The sequence below is a fragment of the Typopeltis vanoorti genome, chromosome 21 (assembly GCF_054136105.1).
Source record: "Typopeltis vanoorti isolate ZY-2024b chromosome 21, IOZ_Tvanoo_1.0, whole genome shotgun sequence".
Taxonomy (NCBI): domain Eukaryota; kingdom Metazoa; phylum Arthropoda; class Arachnida; order Uropygi; family Thelyphonidae; genus Typopeltis; species Typopeltis vanoorti.
Window position 1 is genome coordinate 51,128,710 of NC_143569.1, and position 22,879 is coordinate 51,151,588.

At 35.6% G+C, this 22,879-nt stretch overlaps 1 protein-coding gene across 3 annotated transcripts in view; it reads right to left on the reverse strand.

The window, feature by feature from the left end:
• Positions 1 to 22,879, reverse strand: part of Top3alpha (topoisomerase 3-alpha) — a 496,301-nt gene that overhangs the window by 383,588 nt on the left and 89,834 nt on the right. For all 3 annotated transcript variants that reach the window (XM_090411715.1, XM_090411714.1, XM_090411713.1), the window contains exon 8: positions 4,684 to 4,864. In XM_090411715.1, coding sequence (XP_090267841.1) covers positions 4,684 to 4,864 — 181 coding nt within the window. The remainder of the gene's footprint in view (positions 1 to 4,683; positions 4,865 to 22,879) is intronic.

Here is a 22,879-nt window from a genome sequence, read left to right on the forward strand (position 1 = left end):
TATTTTATGAAGGTTGAAGTGCCAGGAAATTAAAGTAATTATTCCTAACACAGTTGTAGTCTCCATAATTTAACAAAATGAATGCTGATCACCATATAACATTAAAGGAAAAGATTCTCATACTTCATGGAGATTTGATGTACAAGTGATGCAATCACTATGGCAAGCTAAAGATATATACAGGGTGTTCGGGATAAATTTGACAGTTTCGTAAGGAAAAAGAAAATCTTCTTTGTATCTATTAAATTTAATGAATTGACAAAAAAACATTACAGGCAGAGTTAATTACAATACTATCAACAAGATTTACTCAAAATAACCACCATTAGCATCGATCACAGCTTCAATTCTGCTTCGGAACCTCGAACAAGCTGATGCTACAGTCTCCCTGGGAAGGGCCGCAAAAACTGTTTTAATTTTATCCATTAACTGGGCTTTTGTATTACTGGAAGTGCGATTGGTGTCTTTTTCAACTGCGCCCCATACAAAATAATCCATGGGGTTAAGGTCTGGGGAGTTTGGAGGCCAAACATTTGGACTGGTGAAGTCGTAGAAATTTTCAGACAACCATTTTTGACTTTTCCCAGAGGTGTGGCAAGGGGCCGAATCCTGCTGCCATACATACGGCCTACCATTGGCTACCCTTGTTATCCAGGGCTTGACTACAGTTAGCAACTCCACGAACAAAGCCCGAATTCCAATGCCAGGGTTCTTCAACACCTGTTCCTGCAGATTTGCGAGGAATTCTGCTGTACGAACGCAATCAGATCGTCTGCTAGGGATCTTTCTTCTTGATACATCCTCGTAGTCACCATTGCAAGTCTCTAGTTCATGCCTGATTGTTTTTACTGTATTCAGGGAGCATTGGGCAGCAGTCGTAATATCCTTATTTTGATGGCGGGCACGAATCATCATGATACAAGTTATTCTCTTCCATGATTCAGGTGGGTTCCAGCTATCCATCCTTTCTGACATCTTGTATATGAATGAAGAAGGGTCCAAACTTTTAAAAGAAGAGAAGTGTGTGTTAATACATGTAACTTACGGAAAAATATAATTAATTATAAATATGTCAAATTTATCCCGAACACCCTGTATATGTTTCTGTTTTGATTAATCAACTGGCATTTTTAAAATGATGTAGAGAATTCCCATGTTACTCCTCTTAAAAGTTATTATTTTTATGGCTATTTTGCCTACTTTCGTTTAGGAGTGCCTCTTTTTTGTGTCATTGGCTTTCTACTCAAAATTTCTTAGGGCATTACTAATGTATTATAGAGACAAATATATGCAGAACAATAGAGGAAAAAATTTTGGACATACCTTGCTTGGATGTTGTTGGCTGTCTTCTTTCCGTGATGTGCATACTTCTGCTGTTAGGCTGTTAAAGGAAGAGGTTTTTTTGAAATTGTTCCTAGCACACATCGAATCACTCCTACTCCCCCCTTCCCTCCCCCCTGGCATCACCTTTTATGGCTGATATGTGGATGATATTCTATGCATTAGAGAACTGACACACATCACTTACAAGCGGCCCTTAACAATTACAGCAACAGACTAAAATTCACATAGAAACCGAACAGGACAAATCCATCAATTTCCTAAACCTGACATTAATCAGAACAAACAACAAAATAGCCACGAAAATATACCACAAACCCATGCATGTTGGCAACTACCTCCATTTCAACTCATATCATCCTATCACAACTCATAAATGCTTTCAAGTTTTCAACTAACCATAATTATCTCAACACAGAAATAAAGAAATTAGCACAGATTTTTCAAAATCAAAACTATCCTATACAACTAATAAATTACGCTAACAGGACCACAAAAACCCGTCAAAACAAACTTCCCAACACAAAAAGTTATCAAACTGTCATACATCCAGAACACATGCAAAGCCTACAAATACATTTTCAAACATACTGACTATAAGCTGGTATTCACCACAAACCAAAAATTGGCAACACCTCTAAAACCCACTAAATCTCACACACACCAAGAAATATTAGAATACCACAACATAGTCTACAAATTTCCTTGCCAAAAAGACTGTGATGTCACCTACACAGGTTCTACAATCAGGTCTTAATGGGCAAGACTACAAGAATACTTCCATGACTGTAACATCCCTATTCCAGAAAATTTAAACGCTAAAAAACGCAACAACAAAAAGAAAAATAGAATACAAAGTACAGGGAAAACAGAAATAGCCCTTGAACAGAAACATACCCCGCAAATCGACAAGGCCATAATAACAGACAGACAAGACAAGACAACGAAACAATGATTAGAATATCGGAAAAGATAGCCATAAAATGTGACAAAAACTCAATCAACGTCCACCGACCCTATATAATCTCCGAGTGTTGGAAGCTCCATAACATAAAAAATTAGGTCACGACCCCGACCAATAGGCAATAACACAAGCGCTCCAAAGGCAATAACACCAAGCCGACATGACATAGCATCCACTTCCCCCAAGTGTTCCGAAGATGACGAAGGGTCGAAATGGCTTGCACCCCGTTAACTCCCGCCCTCCTTTGACGCCTTTTCTGATAAACTCTTCCCCTTCCTCAAAAAAACAATTTCTATTTTCATCCCCCTTTTTCCATCTCGTCCCCCTCCAAAAAAAGCACTCCGCCCACCCTTAATAATAATATTATATATATATATTATATAAAAAAATGGGTTTATTCAAATTAATTCTCCCACCTTGCCTCAACCCCCCCTCCCACTTTTTCCAAAAAAAAAAAAAAACCCTTTCCTTTAACAGCAGAAGTATGCACATCACAGAAAGAAGACAGCCAACAACATCCAAGCAAGGTATGTCTGAAATTTCTTCCTCTATTGTTCTGCATATATTTGTCTCTATAATACATCAGTAATGCCCTAAGAATTTTTGAGTAGAAAGTCAATGACACAAAAAAGGGGCACTCCTAAATGAAAGCAGGTGAAATAGCTGTAAAAATAATAGCACTAAGAATTTATAACTGTAAGGAGCAAACAATGCTCATTCAAACTACTCGAAGAAACTTTGTAATTGCTCAAAATAAGGTTCTAAATTTAAAATCAGAAACTTTCCAGTTATTTAAATCCAGATGGGATGTCCTTGAGAGGATTACTAACAACTCAGCTAAACATATCCTAGAAACAAAGAAAGTATAACTTATAGCCAAATTTCTTAAACTGAAAGATCGGCAATATTTAAATAGACAAATGGACAAATTTAAACTTCTCATCACTGAATGAAAACAGCCAACCACAAGCTAGTGTTAAGAGCAGCCAACTACTAACAAAAGAGGATAACAACAACCAACCAGAATTAAGTGATAACAGAAGCAACCAACTGCCTTCAATGAAAAGTCATGTAATTAATCTTTCTAGCCATGCTTTGAACAATGATGAACTCTCACTACTTAGTAAACGCATTGTTGTAGCACCCAGGACTGTTAACTTAACAAACTGGATTTTATATACCATACTGAAAGAAGCATAAGATTTCTCTAAATTATACTAAATAATACTTATTTAGTATAATACATGCTAAATAATACTAAATAATATATAGAGGCTAATAACTTCACATCAATTGCCTTAGTATTCCACAATGCAATGCACATATCCCTACAGACATGTATAATCCTATGTATTATGGGAAGGACCTCTACCAAGACCAGTTTCGACCTTTATTGAGGTCTCATCAGTGGGAGCCAGATCCAGAAGTGATACCAAGGTTGAAATAATGCAGAAGTCATATTTCCATATACAAGTAGTAAAAAGGTGTCACACCTTATTACTAAAATACTCTGGATTAGAAATAGATGTTGAAAGTTATTTTTTTCACTTGGTTCTAAGTGAAAACGCTTAGTAAAAAAACTAAATTTTATATGTAGTAGTATCATAATATCCAGTACACCTCCTGAGGAAACATGTCAAGAATTTGATAACAATCTATGAATAACCATGAATAACATGTGTGTGGGGGGGAGGGGGGCACACAACACCTTATTCTGCATTAAAATTCAGAATGAAGATAGTGAGCTCTTCAGTTGGTTACATTACAGAAAATGGCAGAAGACTCACAAATCTTGCATTATCATCATATAGCTAATACAATTACACTTGTTTCTGCTTTTTCTGATGTACTGTAACCTTGAAATCTACTTATTTTGTCATTTACTAGCTGAGCCAATGGCATACTGTAGACACACATGATGGATTTCAGCAGTCAAACATCATGAGCCAAAATTCATGTATTTCTGTATAATTCAGATGAGGTTGAAAAAAACATGAATAAAGTTCTACCAACATAGGTAGATCTTTTCTCAGGTAAGGGTAAAGGGATGTTACATTATTTATCCGAGATTTGCATCTTCAGCAAAATTAAATTAATCTAAATTTTTTTTGAAGTTGAATGTTTTCTGTTAGTTGAAATATTCTTTTAAAACAAAATTCTGTTCATAAGAATAAAGTTTATCAGGTAATATTCTGGCAGTTGCACATTAACATTATTCATTTTTGTTTTCCATTGAGCTTTAGTGTACATTAACTCCAATATAATATATTGACATAAGCAAAAGGAAAGATTTTACTAAATCGAAGAAATTGATTTCTGAGAGAATCTTCTGATTTTAAAGTTAACAATATTGGTTGACAAAAAAACAATGAACTTACCTCCCCACTGTGGATCTTGCAGCTGCATCTCAACTAGTGAAACAAGATCAAAATCTTTAGGAAAGATGTTAGTTTCAGTTCGAGGATAACTGATAAATCCTTTGGTATATAGTTTTTCAGCTATAGTCATTACTTCTTTGGCATTTATATGTAATTTTCTGGAAGCTATTTTTTCCAGTTCCTAAAAAATATCAAATTATTGCTTAAAATTTTATTGAGAGGAATGCTTCACAATCCAATTTCAATGAAACTTGTGATATTATTTTAGAGAATTTTGAGGTAATGATTTTTGTCGCCTGGTGTGAGATTACCACCCTGTTTACTGGAGTCTGAAGTGGACTGAAAAAAGTATGTTGCCAGATCTCTAGAACAGGGGAAGTGGATTAGGTAACTTTAGCCTACGTACTAAAATGTAAGATAGGTTTATAACAAGGTTTTTTTTTTTTTTGTCTTCAACTCTTTACCCCTTCATGGTACTATAAAGGGCCATCTTTTAAAAATATTGGCCGATGTTGACAGTAAATAAATCCAATTCTCTTGAAATGGTACATTATTTTGCTTACTAATTAGATCTTACCCAAAATTTTATCAATGGTATCAATATGAATCCCACCTACAAAAGGTGGGATTCATATTCTGTAATCACTGAAATGTGATTTTCATATTTCAGTTTGATTGATTTTTCATTTCAGATTGATCTATTCAATCAATGGAACTGGAAAAAGAAAGACATATGAAGTTGTAAGCACTAAAATTCCAAGAAAGATCACTTAGCTATAAGGAAAGTGGAAATGAAAAAAGTTTAAATTGTTGGTGGTATTAGAAAGATGACAGCGACAAACAAACAAACAAACAACAAAAATTCAAAGAATGAGGAAAAAAGATTTTAGGCAAGATGATCAAAGAGAGAGGGATTCTAAGTTAGACACTCTCTGACATGGGATATCAGGAAAATGATATGCACGAATACTGTTCCTTGATGCAAAAAGAGTCAAAAGTGTGTATTTGGAAAAGTATGATGAATAGTGATTGAAAAACTGAATGGATATGGAAGTGAACATCATTAAAGATAATGTTCACTGGAAGGTAAGTACTAATGAGATTGTGTATTAAGTTATATTCCTACTAATGCTGATTAGATTCATCATGTTGTAATATCAACACTATACCATCACAAACATGGTCCTGATTACTTTAATTGAGCTAGCTACTAACTAGATAGTGATGTAGTCATAATATATCCTCCCAGCAACCTAATACCACTGCCATTTTTAAAAGCATATGAGTCTTTTGACTCCATGGAGGTACCTTATATAATAATAATAATAATAATATGTCAGTTAGTTGGTGAGAATGCTAAACTGTACCACTACGGATGGTGCTGTGCAGCAATGAACAATAAATTACCTTTAGAATAGAAGTAAACAGCTGAGGATGAAATTTACTTCGGGGGGGGGGGGTAGCTGAAAAGATGAGTTTTAGTTTACTAATTTAACAGTAACTCCCATATAATGAAGAAAGGCTGTTTACTCTGTTTTTATTTATCTATCTCTTTATTTTTTAATCTGAATCCCACCTATGAAAGGTGATAAACCTATCAGCATTTAGTTCAGGGAGAGTGATTAGATAATCCAGTTACCCTGCAACAGAAACCAATCATATTTTTAAGCAACAATTCTAATAAGCAAAGAGGAATGGCATCTGCCTTACATTGGGATAACGAAAATCAGCTACACCTAATTAGTAACTAGTTTACATTGTTCCTTTTCATATAATAGTTGTGTATATAATAAGAGAGCTTTGGCAGTTTATCAGGTATACACTATTTTGTTTAATATGAATGATAGTGATGGGAACACAAATATTCTGACAAAAACTTATCCAATGAAGAAAAATCTTGCTTTATTAAAATTATGAAAAACTATACAGATGTTACTGAATATACGAAACACGATTCTAAATTTTGAAAGGAAATAAAGATGCCTGGAAAAAACATTGACTTGAATATAGAAGTGTCAATCAGCTGAAAATATTCTCAAAGGATATAAATGCCAAATCCAAACAGGAAAAACAAGGCAAACAGAAAAAAATTTTAAACTGATGGAAGTGGGGATGAAAGGACTGGTAATTCGAAATTAATTCTGAATATGATCTAATTAATTTTTAAAAGAATTCAAGGGAGATGATAACAATTTTGAAGATATAGGAAAAAAAAAAAAAAAGACATTGCAACAAATATTAATAATAAATATTTATTATTAATATTTGGCCATGATATCATAGACCCAGAACAATATACAAATAAAACTGAAAAAGGAATCAAAAGAAAATTACAACAGGGAAAGAAGCATTTTGAATAATTAGGAAGAATTCCACTATTTTAAAATAAGACTCTTCCAAAAGAAAGATTAAGCAAAAAAAGAAATGATATAAGAGCAACATAAGCTGAAAATAAAAACTATATTGTAAAATAAAACGACATCTCAGCCCTATTTCAGTTCACAATGAACTCAGGCTATTTCGTTTGGCAGGGAAAATTCTACAAACAAATAGAGGGGACAGCCATGGGCTCACCACTCTCACCACCCTTGGCCAATTTCTTTATGGAGACCTTTGAGGAAAAAGCCTTAGCCTCTGCCCCACAAAAACCAACCATATGGCTTCGCAACGTTGATGATGTGTTCGCTATTTGGCCACATGGCTCTGAAACACTCCTCTCCTACCTTACACACTTAAACAACCAACACGCCAGAATCAAGTTCACCCTGGAAAAAGAGGAAAACAACTGCCTCCCTTTCCTAGACACACTAGTCACCGCCAGCCTGATGGAACTTTGGTTTTCTCAGTTTACAGAAAACCCACCCATACAGGCAGATACATCCACCAACAATCCCCCCCCCCCCTCACAACAATATGGAGTGGTAAAAACACTATACAACAGGGCTAAACTAATCTGTTCTAATGACATAGCCCTTAACACTGAACTAAATCACATCCTCAACACTTTCTCAGCCAATGGCTACCCCCCCCCCAAAAAAATCCAAAAAATATTAAAACCTACAAACCACAACCCCCCCTCCACAAAAAAGATTACTCTAAATCCATCACCATTCCCTACATCCGAGGCACCTCAGAAAAAATTACCAAAATTCTAAAAAAACATGACCTCACCTCCTGTTACAGGCCTTACAGAAAATTGGCATCCCTTATCCGCTCTACCAAAGACCAACCACTTCCCCTAGACCTACCTGGTGTATACCAGGTCCCTTGCAGTTGTAAACTGTCGTACTTTGGCCAAACAGGCAGGACAGCGAATATCAGAATTTCTGAACACAAGGACTACATCCGGTTTTACAAATATAGCCATTCTGGTCTTGCAGACCATGCTCTGGATACTCGCCACAGAATACGGTGGAAGAAAGCAACAATAATACACCGGAGCAAATATAAATTCGAAAGATTATTTATAGAATCAGCCTCTGCCCTAAGAAACTCTCCAAACCTCAACAAATTTGGTTGTATGCGACTGCCCCAAATTTGGGAGGCATACATCAGCAGACCTTCAGCCCAACGGCCAAGAACGCCTACTTAGCCCTCCAGAGGGCACCAATCAGGACTTCTAGGAGAACGATAGCTTCAAATCTTCATTCTCAGTTACTGTATTGTTATTGCCTTGTGTGCACCGCCTTTTTGTAAGTTCCTTTAGAAAATGGCAATGTGACATTGCAGAAATATCGGAAATATCTATTAAAATATAATTTAATTTATATTCGGATCTACGTTGTTTCAATTCCCTAAGTTATTTAGAAATGCATAACCAACGTATAAGCCTGTCTACGAGAAAAAAATATATTGAATTTAAGCTTTAAATTTTAAATGGAAACTTTTCCAGTACTGAATATATTAATGATGTTGAACAGTGACACTACAGACAAGAAGCATTTTTATCAGGTGATATATTATTTTTCTTGTCATTTTTTATTTCTTATTATTACAGATTCATGCAAAAATTACAAGACAATTATTATAAAAATTCCATTATTAATATATAAAAATATATTTGGAGTAGATGACAAAAATCGTAATTTTATTTTGTGTATTTTAAAGTAGTTTCCAATGAAGAGAACAAATTTATGTGAAACAAATTACTATTACTATTATTACTATTATTACGGGCAACTCCAGGGAGTCATTAGACTCATCGAGGGAAGCCCCAAATCATATTCATCACAACTATCTGACATTCATACAGTATCTATCATACCTCGCCTTAAACTCATTCACTGTCACAGCATCCACTACAGACTCAGGGAGCGCATTCCACTCATTCACTACTCTAAAAGTAAAGAACCCAGCTCTAACACCTTTACTAACCACACTTTTGCCCAGTTTCCATGGATGTCCCCTAGTCCTCCCACAACCAGCCCTGTTCTCAAAAATATCTTCTGAATTAATTTTATAGAAACCCTTCAGTAATTTGAATGTCTCAATCATATCTCCCCTCCTCCGCCTATCAACCAATTTTTGCAACCCACAAATCCTCAACCTGTTCTCATACGGTTCATTCCACAGACCTGCTATCATCTTGGTCACTCGCCTCTGGATCCTCTCCACCTCCTCCCCATCAAGAAGAAACCTAGGTGACCAAATCTGAGCACAGTAGTCTAGATGGGGTCTTATCAAGGCTCGATAGAGAGGAACAATAACCTGCTTGTCTCTGCTTGTCAACGTATTCTTCAGCAACCAAGTGATTTGATGAGCTATTTTGGTCACTTTTGCAATGTGTCCCCTAAATTTCAATTCCTTATCCACCAACACTCCTAAATCTCGTGCCTCATCAATTTCCTGGAGCAGGGTTCCACCAATGCAGTAAACTGCCGCCAATCTTTTCATCCCAAAATGCATAACCTTACATTTTGCCACATTAAACTGACATCCATTCTCCTTAGCCCAGACCTCCAATCTATCCAAATCATCCTGCAAAATTTTGACGTCATCTGCATTCACTATTGCCCTACCCAACTTCGCATCATCCGCAAACAAATGTACTGTTCCTCTCAGATCATTTCCTATATCATTTATGAACAAATTAAACAGCAGTGGTCCAAGAACAGATCCTTGTGGCACACCACTAGTCACAGGCCGTCTTGTGGACTCTACTCCCGAGTAAACCACTCTCTGATATCTCTCCGTCAACCACCCTCCTATCCATCTCACCAACCCTATGTCCATTCCCATATGCTGCAATTTACTGATTAGAATTCCATGTGGAATCCTGTCAAAGGCCTTGGCAAGGTCCAGTAGAATCACCGTAAACCCATTACCCTTATCCAGTTCAGCCGTCACTGTGTTATAATACGTGAGCAAGTTACTGAGGCATGACCTACCCTTCACAAAACCATGCTGTCCCCGATACAGTATCCCATTTTCTTCTATCCAATCTTGTATTTTCCTCTTGACTATTTTCTCTAAGACCTTGACAATGATTCCTGATATGCTAATTGGTCGGTAATTTACAACAGCAGTCTTGGAACCACCTTTATGCAGTGGAACTATTTTCCCCTCTTTCCACCCGCTCGGGACTAACCCAGACCCGAGACTTAAATTAAACAAAATGGTCAAGGGTACTGACAATTCTTTAGCTGCTTCTCGTACAACATGAGCTGGTATACCATCCAATCCCACAGATGTATTGACATTGAGGTTATGCAATAGACTACTCACCTCCACTTCATTAACCACAATTCCCGTATAATCTACTGGTTTATTCGTTTCTTGCAATGTAACCACCTGGATGATATACTTTTGCAAAGTGCTCACTCAGTAACTCAACTATCTCAACTGATTCAGTTACCTCCCTACCATCGGCATTCTTTAAAATCAATCTGCCATGTACATTTTTTCTTTTACTTGCTACATATCTAAAAAACTGTTTAGGATTCTCTTTAGCCTGCATGGCCAATGTTCTTTCGTAATCCTTTTTTGCTTTTCTTACCACACTCGTCACCCTTCTGGCCTGCGCTTTATACCGTTCATGTGCCTGCCGGTCACCCTTCTCCTTAAATTCCCTCCATAGGTGTTTCTTTTTTTGCAACTCAAGCTTAATGGTGTTATTCATCCATTTAACCCCTACTTGATTTATTATTCGGACTCTAGGTATACAGTCAGCCATTGCTTCATGCAAGCACTTCTTAACTACCTCCCATGCACTATCAACTTCTAGTCCTTGCAGTTGTACATGCCATGGCACTGAATCAATCAAACTCCTAAGCTTGTCATACTTTCCCGCCCGATAATTCCACATGTACCCTGTCTTAATTGAAAATTCTACACCTTTAGCCACCTCCCAAGTTAAGACCCTATGATCACTCTCACCGATTGGTGGCAATGTGGTCATATTTGTTACAGCCAAATCCTCAGATGTAATTACTAGGTCAAGCACTCTCTGACCCCTAGTATTTTCCATTACATGCTGTCGCAGATAGTTATCCCTTAATAACCGCATAAAATCCAGTTCCTTCCTCCCGTGTGTCCTCTCCTGACTCCAATCAATGCGACCATAGTTGAAATCTCCCATAATAATCACCCTCCTTCCACTCATTTCTTCTATTTGCTTGTGCATACTGTCACCACCATCTTTTCCATCACCTGGTCTATAGCAGCACCCAATTGTATATTTAGTTCTGCTAGCCACAATCTCACACCAAATGGCCTCAAATGTGCTCTTTTCTCTATCCTGCAATTCAACTTCTATTCTCCTTGGCTGGAGCTCATCAGCTATCATCAACCATACTCCTCCCCCCAATTTTATTCTCTCTGTCATTCCTGAACACACTATACCCATCACATTCAATCCCACTAGTTATATCATCTACAGTCATCCATGTTTCACTAATACCTATAACCTGTTGGTCTGGAAGTGCCAACCCATGGCCAAAAACTCTTCCTTCTTGTTCCTAATACTCCTAGTATTAGTGTACATGAATTTAAGACCCCCCATTAGCCCCTACCCCCACCTTGATGCTCTTATATTAACTATCCCACTCAGATTTGTTGTCCTTATTTGCTCTGGCATATTATATTCATTCTTACATTCAACTGCCTCCATAAGGACTGTATCTCTACTCCCCCCCCCCCCCCTAACAAATCTAGTTTCCCTGAATTTGCACATCCACTACATTCAGCAACACTTTCTCAAGTCTTCTTACACCGTAACCATTCAAATGCAAGCCATCCATCTTATATAGATCCTTTCGCCCATCAAACTCACTCCACACATCCACAAATTCCACACCACTCGTCATACATAACCCACGCATAAAGTCATTTGCAATTATAGCCCTCCTTTTAAACATTTCACTGTCATACCGTGGCAAAAGACTAATCATTCTAACTCTCTCACTCTTTTCTTTTGCTACCTCAAACAATTCATTCAGGTCTTCTATCATTTCTATTTTATCTCCTTTCAAATCATTCGTACCTGCCACAACAATCATTTCTTTCACCCTTTCCTTTTGCTCTCTAATAGACGCAGTTACGTCCTTTATGGTCGCACCAGGTTGGTACGATTTTGTCAAATCCTCTACTAACACACCTCATACTAACGAGTCTCCATACAGCACTCTATCCTTCATTTTGTTCATGTTCACATTCATACGTCTTTTCCTGTCATACCTTTTATTATTGCTTGGTTCATTCAGTCTACTTTTGTTCATGCACTAGCTGCTGTTTTGCTCTTTCTATCGCACTATTCAACAACGCGATCTCACTCAATGCATCTATCTCATCTTTTTTGTTCTCTGAGAAACCATTTATACTATCATTCACACTTTCTACATTCACACTCTCACAATTTTCATGTACAACCTTGCCGTTTCTTCACTGTTATTACTTAAGGAGAAAGGAGAGTAGAGGATTATAAATTTGTGGAAAGTACAGTTATAATTAGAGTTCATATATTTTGGAAAAAAAAATATGACACACTTTCGGTATGAATAAACCAAGAAAATTTTTTTGCTTTTCTTACTTAAGAACATCAGCAAAGGGAAAAGAATTTAATTAATTATAGCAATCTTAAAATTAAACTTTAAACAATACTAAATCATTGATCTTTGCTGTGATATACTTCTCATATGACTCAAGTAAAGAATGATTATGTTTTACCAAGTTATGAAATTCCACACAGTACTTATTGAAAAACACTTTAACAATGAGCATAGCTTTCACAGTTTCTACAGATAACCTATTCTTTTCGTTTGTCCATAAGGAGTTCATCATGAAAAAAAAAAAAAACAGTCTTTCATTACTAGCATTTGTGCCAGGAATGCAGCAGAAGAACTCAACAATCTTCTTCAAATTTATTAATTCTTTTACTCCAACACTGTTGAATAATTCACACCAAATTTCTCCTGAAATTTTGCTTTAATTTCTTCTTTCTTCTCTGTAATTGCCTTTTTCAAGATCATCACCTCATCAAACAGTTCAGTTTCATTGATTTTTGTGTTTGGGCAGACCTCTTCAATAGTTGTTATACTTTTCTGCACACTTTTCCAACTGAGACTGGCTTCTGGATTCTTCAATAAAATCCAAGACAAACTTTCAAAAGTAAGAGTGTCAGAAGACCATTCTTGGATGTATTCTATACAGGTGTTATAAAATTCATTTTTATAATTACCATAATTCTTCTCAGTGATGATTCAATTAATGCCTTCAGTAAGGATTGTTCTTTCCTTGTTGCAAAATCATTATCTTGTCTCTGCTGAAGTTTCTCTAAGAGGCTTTCAATAATGGATTTTGCTTCAGCAAGGGTGACTTTCTCACCTTCAATTGCACAAATTGTTGCATGAAACATTTCAGATCGGCATTCTAGAAATGTGGCTATTACTCTGAAAATGGAATACTAAAGAAATTTTTTTGAAGCAATGGTGGTTTATCATGTGAAAGAATGTATGATTTGAGAACTTTGTACATCTCGTTAATCCTTTTGAGAGCTGGGTACAGAGACAACCATCGCGTTTTTGAGTGCCCTAACACTGTCTTGTACTCAGTATTTAAAGTCACAAAAAATTTTGAGTGTATGCACTCTAACAGTATAGATATAAAAATGCTGATATAATTTTTCAATGACAGCTTGAATGTCCATGGGCAATGTATCAGCTGTACATTGTATAGCATTATTTATGATATGGGATGAACAACCAACTCCTATCAATGTACGATTCAATTTTGATTTCAATTTATGAAAAACATTGTTCTTTCCTCTTCTGGAACTTCCACCAAAATTTGTATTAGTATTATCTGCTGATAAGACAACAACTTTCTTTTCAATATTCCACTTTGTCACTAGTTGCCATACATATTCCGTAAGTTGATCTGCAGTTTCACACAGTAAATCTAAAAACTCTAGAACCATAGTTTTGATGGCATCTTCTGGTATGAAGTATCGAACTAGAACTGGAAGTATTTTCAAAGTACTGTGGTTAAAACTGTCTATCATTATTGACACATAATTAGCTTTCTCAAGTTCGTTTCTGAAACAGCCATTGCATAAGGTGCTAATACACTCACAATTATAGCTTGAGTCTTCTTTTGACCGCAAGTGAACTTTTTGTCATATAGTTTCCGGATTATTTTCGACGTGCAGTCCATCAAACTGAAACTCTGGTTGCGCATGCATACATGATATGCAAATGTAGCTTCATCAGCTGCAAGATTTCTTGCCATTTCAACCATTGTTTTTTTAGAAAAATAATCTGACACTTTACTACTTACACTTGCATTTTCTGCTAATTTGTGTCTTTTTGTAGTGATGTGTTGCCTGATGTTTGACCAACTGCCGTGTTGTATGCTGAGTATTGCATTACATTGTGTACATTTCACTTTCTTGTCGACTTTGCCATCACAATTACATGGTATAATAAAAGGGTATTCAGTTCTTAGCTTTAATGTGAGAACACACTTTCTCTTCAGCATTTTAAAGGCATATAAAATAATAAAACTAATTACGTTTCATAACAGATCTATGTCATATCAAATAAGCCATGCTTAGTTATTACAACGTCCGTAGTTGCACTATTCTCACAACATGTTAGTATTGCCAATTGATAAGACAATTTTATGATCAATAACTAATATCGATTTCTTAGCAATTACATGTTTTATGTTTAAGAATGGGAATGTTAAACACAAATCCATAAATTACAAGACAATTCTGTGTCCCGAAGAGTTTTATCGGGATGCTAGGATACAAACTCGTAATAAGGGACAATCCAATCCCGTAAAATACGGGACGTATACAAACCCTAGTTATAATACACATTATAACCATATTTCGCAAATACAATTCATACAGTAAAATTAAAAGTTATTAGTCACCAAAGCACATTCTTCCAGCTAGCTGAAATTATTATTATTATTATTAAAAGAGACCTCCAGGGAGTCAGAGACTCATCGAGGGAGGCCACATACTATGCACACCAGCTATCATACTTATTCTTGAATTCATTCACACTGCTTGCACTCACAACATCCAATGGCAATCCATTCCAATCAAGCACCACCCTCTGAGAGAAAAATCTAGTCCTCACCCCCTTCTTAGCAGTCTTCATTCTCAGCTTCCAAGGATGTCTTCTCATCCTTTCCCCACCTCCATAAATTGAAAAATTTCATCAAATGAAATCCTGTATGACCCTTTCAGAAGTTTGTAAGTCTCAATCATATCTCCCCCCTCTTTCTCCTGTTTGCTAGTGTCTGCAGTCTACAAATTCTGAATCTGTCTTCATAATTCGTATTCCACAATCCCAATATCATTTTTAACACTCTCCTTTGTACTCTCTCCAATATATCAGAATCACTATGGAAACAGGAGACCAGACCTGTGCACAATAGTCCAAGTGAGGTCTTATCAAGCCTTGTAAAGAGGCAAAATAACATCTTTATCTTTACATGTAAAACATTCGTTTCGGCATTGAAATTATCTTTTGAGTTGTATTTACAATCTTTGCCACATGACCCCTGAACTTCAACTTCCTATTTATTCACACTCCAATATCCCTAGCCTCATTAGTTTCTTCTAGCCTAATCCCACCAATATAATACGACATTGGATATCTAATCACACCAAAGTGAATGACTTTACATTTACTGACATTGAACTGACACCCATTTTCCCATGCCCACAATTTCAGCCTATTCAAATCATTCTACAAGTACTGCATGTCATCAGCATTCCTGATTACCCTACCTATCTTTGTATCATCAGCAAATAGCTGTATGTCACTTGTCAAATCTTTCCCAATATCATTAATGTACAGATTGAATAACAGTGGACCAAGCACTGATCCTTGTGGTACACTACTAGTTAAATTAAATCTTGCAGATTCACATCCCCCATATACTAAACCACTTTTTGATATCTGTCAGTCAGTCATCCTCTTATCCATGCTAATATTCTATAACCCAAACCCATTTTCTCCAATTTATGCAACAGTCTGCCATGCTGTATTCTGTCAAAATCCAAAAGTATCATGGTGTATGCATTCCTCTTGTCTAGTTCAAATGGTAACATTGTTATAGAATGTGAGCAAGTTGCTAAAACATGACCTTTCCTTAGTAAACCCATGTTGTTCGTTGCAAAGCAGAGATTCACTGTCAATCCATTTCTGAATGCAAGCCCTAACCAATTTTGGAAAAATTGGTTAGGGCTCGATGTATCGGATGTGAGTCTATTGGATACATCGGTCTTTGCGCCACCCCTGTGCAATGGAATTACCATACATTCCTTCCATTCCTGCAGAATCTTCCCTGTTCTGAGACTCATATTAAACAACCTGGTCAAAGGAATGGCCAGTTCAGCAGAACACTCTTTTAACACATGCTGATATCCCACTTCTATAAAACATACAATAAAGATGACAGAATAGATAAAGAAAGGCCCAAAAATTGAAGAAATAAAAAATCACAGAAAAATATTTTAATTCTGATTTTTTTTTATTTCTATGAAACACTAAATATGCAGGAAGATGATATTCATTTATATTTCTATTACTTGGTTAATAACATAGATATGATCTATTGTAAAGAATTTTACTCTGAAACCTACTTGTTCATATGAACTGCAGCGCACTTCCTGAAAATCTTGTGATTCTATTTCATATAATGGATATAAACATTTTGTACAATTGTGATAGCGAACTGATTGGTCTATAGTTACTGGTATCATCTCTGCTGCCATTTTTATATAATAAGATAATCATTGATTCATGTCATTGCAGTGGACAATCAAAAATTAATAGAAATATGCAGTGATTTTTATAGAGACCTATATGCAAGGGAACAGATACAGATCCTGTACTAAATTTCATCATCATCATCATCAAATTCCTGCCGTGTACCCTCAAGGGGGATACAGAATATGACAGTACTACATGAAAAAATTACATCATTATTAACTTCCTATCTACAATTTTCCTCCAAATCAGTCTGTTACTTGTCAAGACTCCAACATTATCAGATCTTATATTTCTATCGTCTAAGGCACTTTGTACCGTATCAATCCACCTATATCTTGGTCTTCCTCTGGGTCATTTTCCTGCCAACCTGGTAGAGAACACTTGTTTTGCTAATCTTTCCTCTCCCATTTTATTTAAGTGACCATACCACCTGAGATTAGCTCTGCTAACGCATTCCTGGATGCTGATAATGTCAAGTTCTTGCCTAATATCCTCATTTTTAATATGATATTGCCCCTGATGCCATCTGTTCACGCCTCTAATCTTTCTCAGGACTCTCATATCTGCGGTCTCTAGTCTTTGGTCAAGTGTTTTACTTCTGACCCAGCTCTCAGATCCATAAGTTAAAACTGGATTGAACACTGTCTTGTATACAGCTAATTTAGTGTTCCGACTAATTTCTCTCTTATTCCATATGAATTTATTCAATTGACTTCCCACCATACCAGCTTTGCTGATTCTGTTGTCTATTTCTATATTTAATTTACCATCTTCACTAAAAATCGTGCCTAAGTAGCTGAAATGTTTTACTTGTTCCACAGGTTCTCCATTCACAACACAGTTGACATTTTCAATGATTCTGCCTATTTTCATTGTCTTTGTCACACTGAACTTCATACCATATCTATTACAACAACTATTCAATTTAGTCAGAGAATCTTCCAGACTTGTAGCGGATTTATTTAGAAGTATAACATCATCCGCATAAAGCAAAGAGCTGACATTAACATCTCCAATTTTGATATCAGGTTTAATACCACTTTCCTTCATAATGTGATCCATATAGACAATGAATAACAGAGGGGATAATGTACATCCTTGTCTCACACCAGATTTAACATTAAACCATCTTCCTGTACTTCCTTCAATTCTAACTGCTGACTTACAACTCAAATAAAGACTAAGTATTGCTTGATATAATGCTCCATTGACACCATATAACTACAGCGTATTGAATAGCTTCTCTCTTGGCACCTTGTTATGTGCCTTTTCCAAATCGACAAAACTTAAATACAGATCTTTGTTATATTCCCTTGCTTTCTCGACTATTTGTCGTAAAGTGAAGATCTGATCCTGACAGCCTCTATTGGGCCTGAATCCAGCTTGTTCTTCACCAAGCTTTTCTTCCACAATTCTTCTCAACCGTTTCTCAAGTATATTTGCATAGATCTTGCCAGGAACACTCAGTAGGGAGATACCTCTGTAATTCTCACATTCAGTTTTATTTCCCTTTTTATATATGGGTACTATGAGAGCACTACTCCAATCATCGGGAATTTGTCCCTCTGTCCAGGCTTTCTTAACTATGCAGTGCAGCCACTGTAAGACTTTTATACCACCATACTTCAGCATTTCTGGTCGAATATCATCTACTCCTGCTGCCTTTCCACATTTCAAGCCTTTGATGGCTTTTTCTACTTCAAGTATGGATATGTATTCCTGACTGCATGCCTGGTCAGTGTTTTTTATCACTGTGCTGTCATCACTGCTTGTTTCATTTAGCAGTTTTTCAAAGTAATTACTCCATACTTCAAGGATATCTTTTTCTCCTGTTTTCATGTCACCTTTATCATCTCTAACTCCTTTTACAGCACTCTTTCCTCCATTCCTAAGCTTCTTCAACAACCTCCAGAATATTTTGCACCTTCTTGATATTTATTTTCTATATTCTTGCCAAAGTCCTCCCATGACTTTTGTTTAGCTAGTTTTACACACTGTTTAGCTTTCTTACATTTGTCTCTGTATTCTGTAAGAATAAAAGCTGACTTATTTGCCAGGAACTTTTGATATGCTTTCTTCTTTTCCTTCACTGCTTCTTTAACTTCCTGTGTCCACCAGGGAGTTCCGATTTTTTTATCCTTGCAGACAACCTCACCACATGCCTCTCTGGCAGAATCAATCAATGTTTTCTTCAGAGTTTGCCACTGAATCTCCAAGATTTGATTCCTGTTCTCAAACTCTTTCATTTTCTTTTCAATAATCTTTGTGTATTTTAGTCTACAGTTCACATCTGAGAGCTGCTCAACTTTTATTCGCTTTAAAACTTTCTTACATGTTATTCTTTTCAATATGAAATTCAATTTTATCCTGCTCAAGACTAAATAGTGATCACTTCCAATTTCAAATCCTCTGTACACTCTGGTGTCCTGCACCAGGGAGAAAACATCACTATCAACATGTACTAAATTACTATGTACTAAATTTAGATGAGGCAAATACCATCTCCAAAGATTTTTCATAATTTTTATTACAACTGGTGGTTCTGTATTTTCCTCATCTAAATTTAGTAGAGGATATGTATCTGCTTCCATGTTTATAGGTCCCTATAAAAATCACTGCATATTCTATTATTTCTCTCTCTCTCTATTATATTGTACTATTCTTGCTTATTTTTCAGTTCTGGAATCCATTTTTTCCTTCCATATAACCCTTGTTTTAGATCATTTTCAGAGATTGTTTTGTTTTCTATTATATTTAAATTGTTCTTAAACTATATTTTCCAATTAATTTTTTTATTTCTACACATTCTATACTGTTCTGTGTCTCTGTTTCCTTAATTCTTCCTTTTTTTCTTCTTTTTTTTTATTAGATCAAGCATCTATAAAGTAAGTTCTTCTCTAGATGTTCTATTTGCTGGTAATGATTTACTTAAATTTTATTTTCAGCAACTTCTATTATTGTCAAAGTTATTTCTTCCATTCTATCAAAAATGTCCTCTCTCACTTTTGATGGTGATCCTTGCTCTCACTAGCCTATGATCACTATCATAATTAATCTGGTTAATAACAGATTTATCTTCTAATATTCTATCCCTCTCACATTAAGACTTGATGTGAGAGGGATAGAAGCATTAGTTACAATGGTATCGACTTCAAAACAAAGCTGGCATCATTCTGGCAAAATTACCACTCATACTAAAAATAGATAGGGAGAATAAACAAAAACAGCATAGAGATCCCACAGTTTTGAAAAATGTAGAAAAATTATAAGGGCTTGTAACCATTATCCAATCCTCATCTTCCTGTGGTGCATTGTGTTAGTAGGTACACATCTAGATAATAAATGAATGAATGAATGATGAAGGCCAGAAAAATTGAGACAACTGGTCAAACTGTACTGGCTTAAAGCACACATACAATATGATGGTAAAACATAATAAAATATTATGCCTACAGTGGCATCAGCTTGTTAAACAAAGCCCCACTGTTTCTGTCCATGGATGAAGATGAATAGTGAAAGGTCAGCTACCAAAACAATCATAAACTCAAAACTGAAGATAGCCACCAAACTTCAAACCTACTATTGATTACTAAAGAATGCAAGATAAAACCAGACACACAGTGCACCACTGGAAGATGATGATTAGACACCATATTAGAAGCTCTTACTCAGTTCTGCATATTCTTTAAAAGCTATACGGAAGTCACCTTCTAGTTATATAGCTTTGATCTTAAGTGATCAACCACACTATCTACTTTTCTGTTTATGAATGCATTATTTACTTCTGGATTATTATTATTTCAATGGAAACTTACTATACATATAAATTATGTAAAGACAAAAATAAAGCATTAATATAAAACACTTATATTTCCTGATGAATATCTCATTGCATGATCAATAGGGTGAACATACACACAAAAAGAAAGGGCAGTTACATGAATTGAGAATGGAATGAACAGACATTGCAAGCTTTCTTGTTTCTATCACTCTCTGGCCACTCACATGATACTGTTAGGAACCTGTGGGACAAACTACAAATATAGCCAGAACATTACTTGTTACAGCATATGTAAAAGTATATATAAAAAGAAAGTTTAAAAGGAAAATTTAATAAAATAAAAATTAAATTATAACTGCATAAAATAGCATATATAGAGTACATAGAAAATTAAAAGATCATTCACATAAAGTGAAGGTAAAAAATAAGGAATGCAGAAATTAATCAAATTATGAATACATATTAAAAAAATTCTTGTGTAAGAACTATATGTAGTATGAATAAACATTAGATTATTAGTGTAAGTTCACAGTCTCAATTTCCAAGAATTTTAATTTTGACCATCACTGTGATTTAGATCAAGTTGATAGCAAAGAACTTTAGCATTCTTTGAAGTCTTTCATATTTTAAAGGACTTGTAAGAAGAATTTTTGTGTTGTTCCATAGCATCCTGTAGTTAGTAGAAACTTTTGAACTTTGGTATAATTTTTGAATAACTCCGCCATAGCTGGTCCCAAGCCCAACTGAGAAAGGAGAAGGGTTTGGTAAAGGACTAAAACTCCTTTCCAATAAAAATGATTATGAAAACTAAGAATCCTGAACAAACCATAAAACTGATGAAAGGAACAGAATACTCTGCAAGACACCAGACAGTGATTATCTCAGCTGGGAAGTAAAAACAGCAAAAATGAAGTCTCAGAGTAAAAGCCTTTTGGAAGCTCTAAGATGGAAAAAGAATCAACTAGTGTCATCAAAATATAAAGAACCTTATATGAAACTGGAAAAACAAGACACTTATCTCAGAAATGGATGCTTATGATATAGACATCTTGGGAATTAGTGAGCTCAGATGGATAGGTTTTGGACAGATGGTAACTGGAGATAAACATACAGTCCTATACTCTGATCATGAAAACAGACACATAAAAGAGTAGCACTAATACTAAATAAAAAGGCTAAAAGTTATAGTTCTTTCTATAGAGTGGCTTGTTCTTCAGACGATCTTTTACAGAAAGAACTACAATATATAACTTCTTCCTTTCTATCTAATGGTTATAAGAATTGCTTCATTAAAAGAAAACTTTGAGTAGTTTTAATATGTCTTCCTCTTCAAACACAGAAGAAATAACGTGCATTCCTATCCCTTATGTACAAGGCATCAGTGAACGATAGCAAAAGTTTTAAAACCACTGAATATTTTTGTTGCCTTTTGACCATTTAGAAAAATCTCCACCTTTCTCACTTCTCCTAAGGACTAGCTTCCACATCTTAATCATCCAGGTGTCTACCAGATTCCGTGCTCTTGTGGATTATCTTATTTCAAACAAACGGGAAGATCTGCCTCTATTCGGCTAGAAGAACACCAATCTTATATTGAATACTTTAAACCTGAAAAGTCTGGACTTGCAGAACATGCCATCTTCATTAGACATAGAGTTCATTGGAGAAAGACGAGTTATTCACAAAAGTCAGTTCCTCATGGAACGCCTTTATAAAGAAACATGTGAAACTCTATTTCGTTCTCCTAACTTAAACAGATCCGACGGCTTACATCTATCCCCTTTATGGGAGATAGTACTTTACAAATCAGCTAATCTTTCCTAACTTTTTATTGTATTGATATATATATATATATATATATATATATATATTTTTTTTTTTTTTTGTAGGAAATTTATTGACCTTTTTAGTTATCTTACACCAGCTACTTAGGTGGTGCTTTTTGGAATTGTCAGTTATTGTTTAATTTGAACTTAATATGTACTGAAGATGCCTGTGACACACAGGCGAAAATTATACTAATAAATAATCTTTGTACGTGAGTTTTTTCCGTTATTAATTTTGTATCGATGATCTGGACTACATCCGTTTTCACCAGTATAGCCACTCTGGTCTAGATACACACCACAGAATACGGTGGCATGTATTTCTCAAATATCAAGAAATTCGAGAAATTAAAAAAGAG